Raw genomic sequence first — 2494 nt, 5'->3', positions numbered from 1 at the left:
CCCACCATGAGAAAGATTCCCCTGGGATGGCCCTTGGAAAGTCTCCCATGTGTCAGGCCAAATAACCTTTCTGATCTTCTCCAGAGAAGAAAACACTAACACATCAAGAGTTCCCACAGGTGAGCCCACCAGGGTGTTTATTATCAAGGAAAAAGGCAACGCAGGACACTTCCAGCATTCTTCTTCAACCAATGACATTTCTCCCCAAGGGCCTTTTGCTTTCCTCCCCCCTGCCACCCCTCCCAGTGCTCTCACTCTGTGGCCTGCACCCCTGAAGAGCCAGCTGGTGTCCAGAGCTTCCAAAGGAGCTACAAGTGTCTTTTCTCTGTGTCCCCGGGGCAGCAGGAGCTCTGGGTGCAAGCCAGGACTTTCCTGATCATTTTCCTGGTGGCTTCCCTGACCTCCCTGTTCCGCAGGCTGTAGACAAGGGGATTGACCAGGGGCGTGAGGATGGTGTAGAAGAAGGAGAAGACTTTGTTGAGCTGACTCAGTGGGGCTCTTCTAGGCAGCATGTAGACAACAAAGAGGGTGCCATAGAAGATGGTGACAAGAGTGAGGTGAGAGGAGCAGGTGGAGAAGGCTTTCTGCCTGCCTGTGCTGGACGGGATCCTCAGGATGGCAGCTATGATGCACACGTAGGAGGCCAGCGTGAACAGGAACGGGAAAACTACATCCAAGAGGCTAAATATGGGAGAAACAATTGTGAGTGCTCTGGTGTCACTGCAGGCAAGCTCCAGCAAGGGGGCAAAGTCACAGAAGAAATGGTCAATGACCTTGAGGCCACAGAACTCCAACTGGGACAAGAAGACTGTGACTACCACCAGCAGCAGTGAACCCCATAGCCAAGATGCAGCTGCCAGGTGAAAAGAGACCTTCCAGGTCATGAGGCTGGCATAGAGCAGGGGCTGACATATGGCCAGGTACCGATCGTAGGCCATGGCTGCCAGCAGGTAACACTCAGTAGTCACAAAGGTACCAAAGAAGTAGAACTGAGCCAGGCAGCCCTGAGCAGAGATGCTGCTGTCCCCAGTCCAGAAGCTGGCCAGCAGGCGGGGCAGGAGGGTGGAGCTGTAGCAGGTCTCCAAGGAGGACAGATTGCCCAGGAAGAAGTACATGGGGCTGTGCAAATGCTGGTCTGCCACCACCAGCACAATGAGGAGGATGTTCCCAACCATGGTGGCTGAGTAGATCACAAGCAAGAGGAGAAAGAGCAGGTTCTGGAGTGTGGGGACATCCTGTATTCCCAGAAGCACAAAACCTGTGGATGATGTCCTGTTGTCCTTCCCCCCTTCATCCATGCAGATCTCTCTTTGATCTCCTTGGTTGCCACAAACAGGGCCTAAGAGAAAGAAACCAACGTCAGAATTACCGGCAACATTTCCCCGTGAGGGACATTGCTCTCTTCACACCAGCAGTATGTGTTTTGTGCCACAAACAAATGTTCTCCTGCTGGGTGAAGAACACTCATTCCAGCAGGCCCCCTGCAGACTCCAGAGGTGAGCTGCCCAAGGGAAGTTCTTCTTTCTCACTGTGGAATACACCAGTGATGTGCATTTGCTCACTCAGAAACAGACCACGTTCCTGTGTCTGTGGGTGTGCCCTGGGAAAGATGTTCTAGGTGTTGAGAGTCAACATCCTTCCGCTCTCCGGACAGACCAAGTGCGCCATAGAAAACAAATGCCACTCTCCACAGAGCCCTATTTTGTGACATGTCTTGCCAGACCTCCCCTTTCCTCCAGAGCCAGGGCTGGGACATGGCAGAGGGAGTGCCTGTGGTTCTCTGGAGCACTCTCAGGAGGAGGAAAGGATTCCCACAGCTCTTCTTCCCCAGCACCACACAGGCCAACTTGACCATTGAGAAAGGGCAGCTCAGAAGGGACTGCCTCAGGTGAACATGAGACTGTGCTATGGAACTGCCAGGGAGCTGCTAAAAAACACCTTAGGAGTCAGAGGCAGCATAAAAAATGATGTAGAAGGGTTTAAAACAGGTTGGGAAAGGGTAACTGGGAGCCAACCACACCCCATGGGAGGGGTTGTGCAGGGAAGACGGAGACAATCCAGACTCTGCATCAGAGCCAGGAAGGAAGGACACATGGAACTGGAGGCAGTTGCACATAGAGACAGGGTGGTCAAACACAGAAAGAGTTGCTCTGAGAGGTTACAGAGGTTCCATCCGTGTGGGTATTAAAATACTGGACACGGTCCTGAGCCCCCTGCTCTAGCTGAGCCTGATTTTTGGAAGGGAACTCGGGACCAGATGAACCCTAGGGTGGCTACCAAGCCCAGCTCCTGTGATTCTGTGAGTGAGAGCTGCACGGCAGAACCGTTTGCTTCCCGTTTTTCCCTCCTCAGCAGCAGTTCCTGAGGGCTTTGAGGACGCCTGCCTGTCAATCCCAGCCAGACCACAGCATGGGTAGCTGTGCCTGTGGGGCTCCCCGAGAAAGTGAGACACTGAGCAGCGTGTCTGCAGGGTGCAGGGGGATAAGGTGGGACA

General features: G+C 53.6%; 1 protein-coding gene across 1 annotated transcript; it reads right to left on the bottom strand.

Annotated features, from left to right (window-relative positions):
• Positions 1–308: 308 nt before the first annotated feature.
• On the bottom strand, positions 309–1339 carry LOC104384792 (olfactory receptor 1020-like; the record flags this gene model as incomplete). The annotated part of the gene is made up of 1 exon (XM_010005971.1): positions 309–1339. A coding segment is annotated over one exon (1031 nt), but the record flags the coding sequence as incomplete, so codon positions are not given.
• Positions 1340–2494: the final 1155 nt, after the last annotated feature.

The sequence above is a fragment of the Chaetura pelagica genome, unplaced genomic scaffold, assembly GCF_000747805.2.
Source record: "Chaetura pelagica isolate M959 unplaced genomic scaffold, ChaPel_1.0 C11728702, whole genome shotgun sequence".
Taxonomy (NCBI): domain Eukaryota; kingdom Metazoa; phylum Chordata; class Aves; order Apodiformes; family Apodidae; genus Chaetura; species Chaetura pelagica.
Note: the sequence above shows the minus strand (reverse complement) of the source record. Positions and strands in the feature narration are given on the sequence as shown.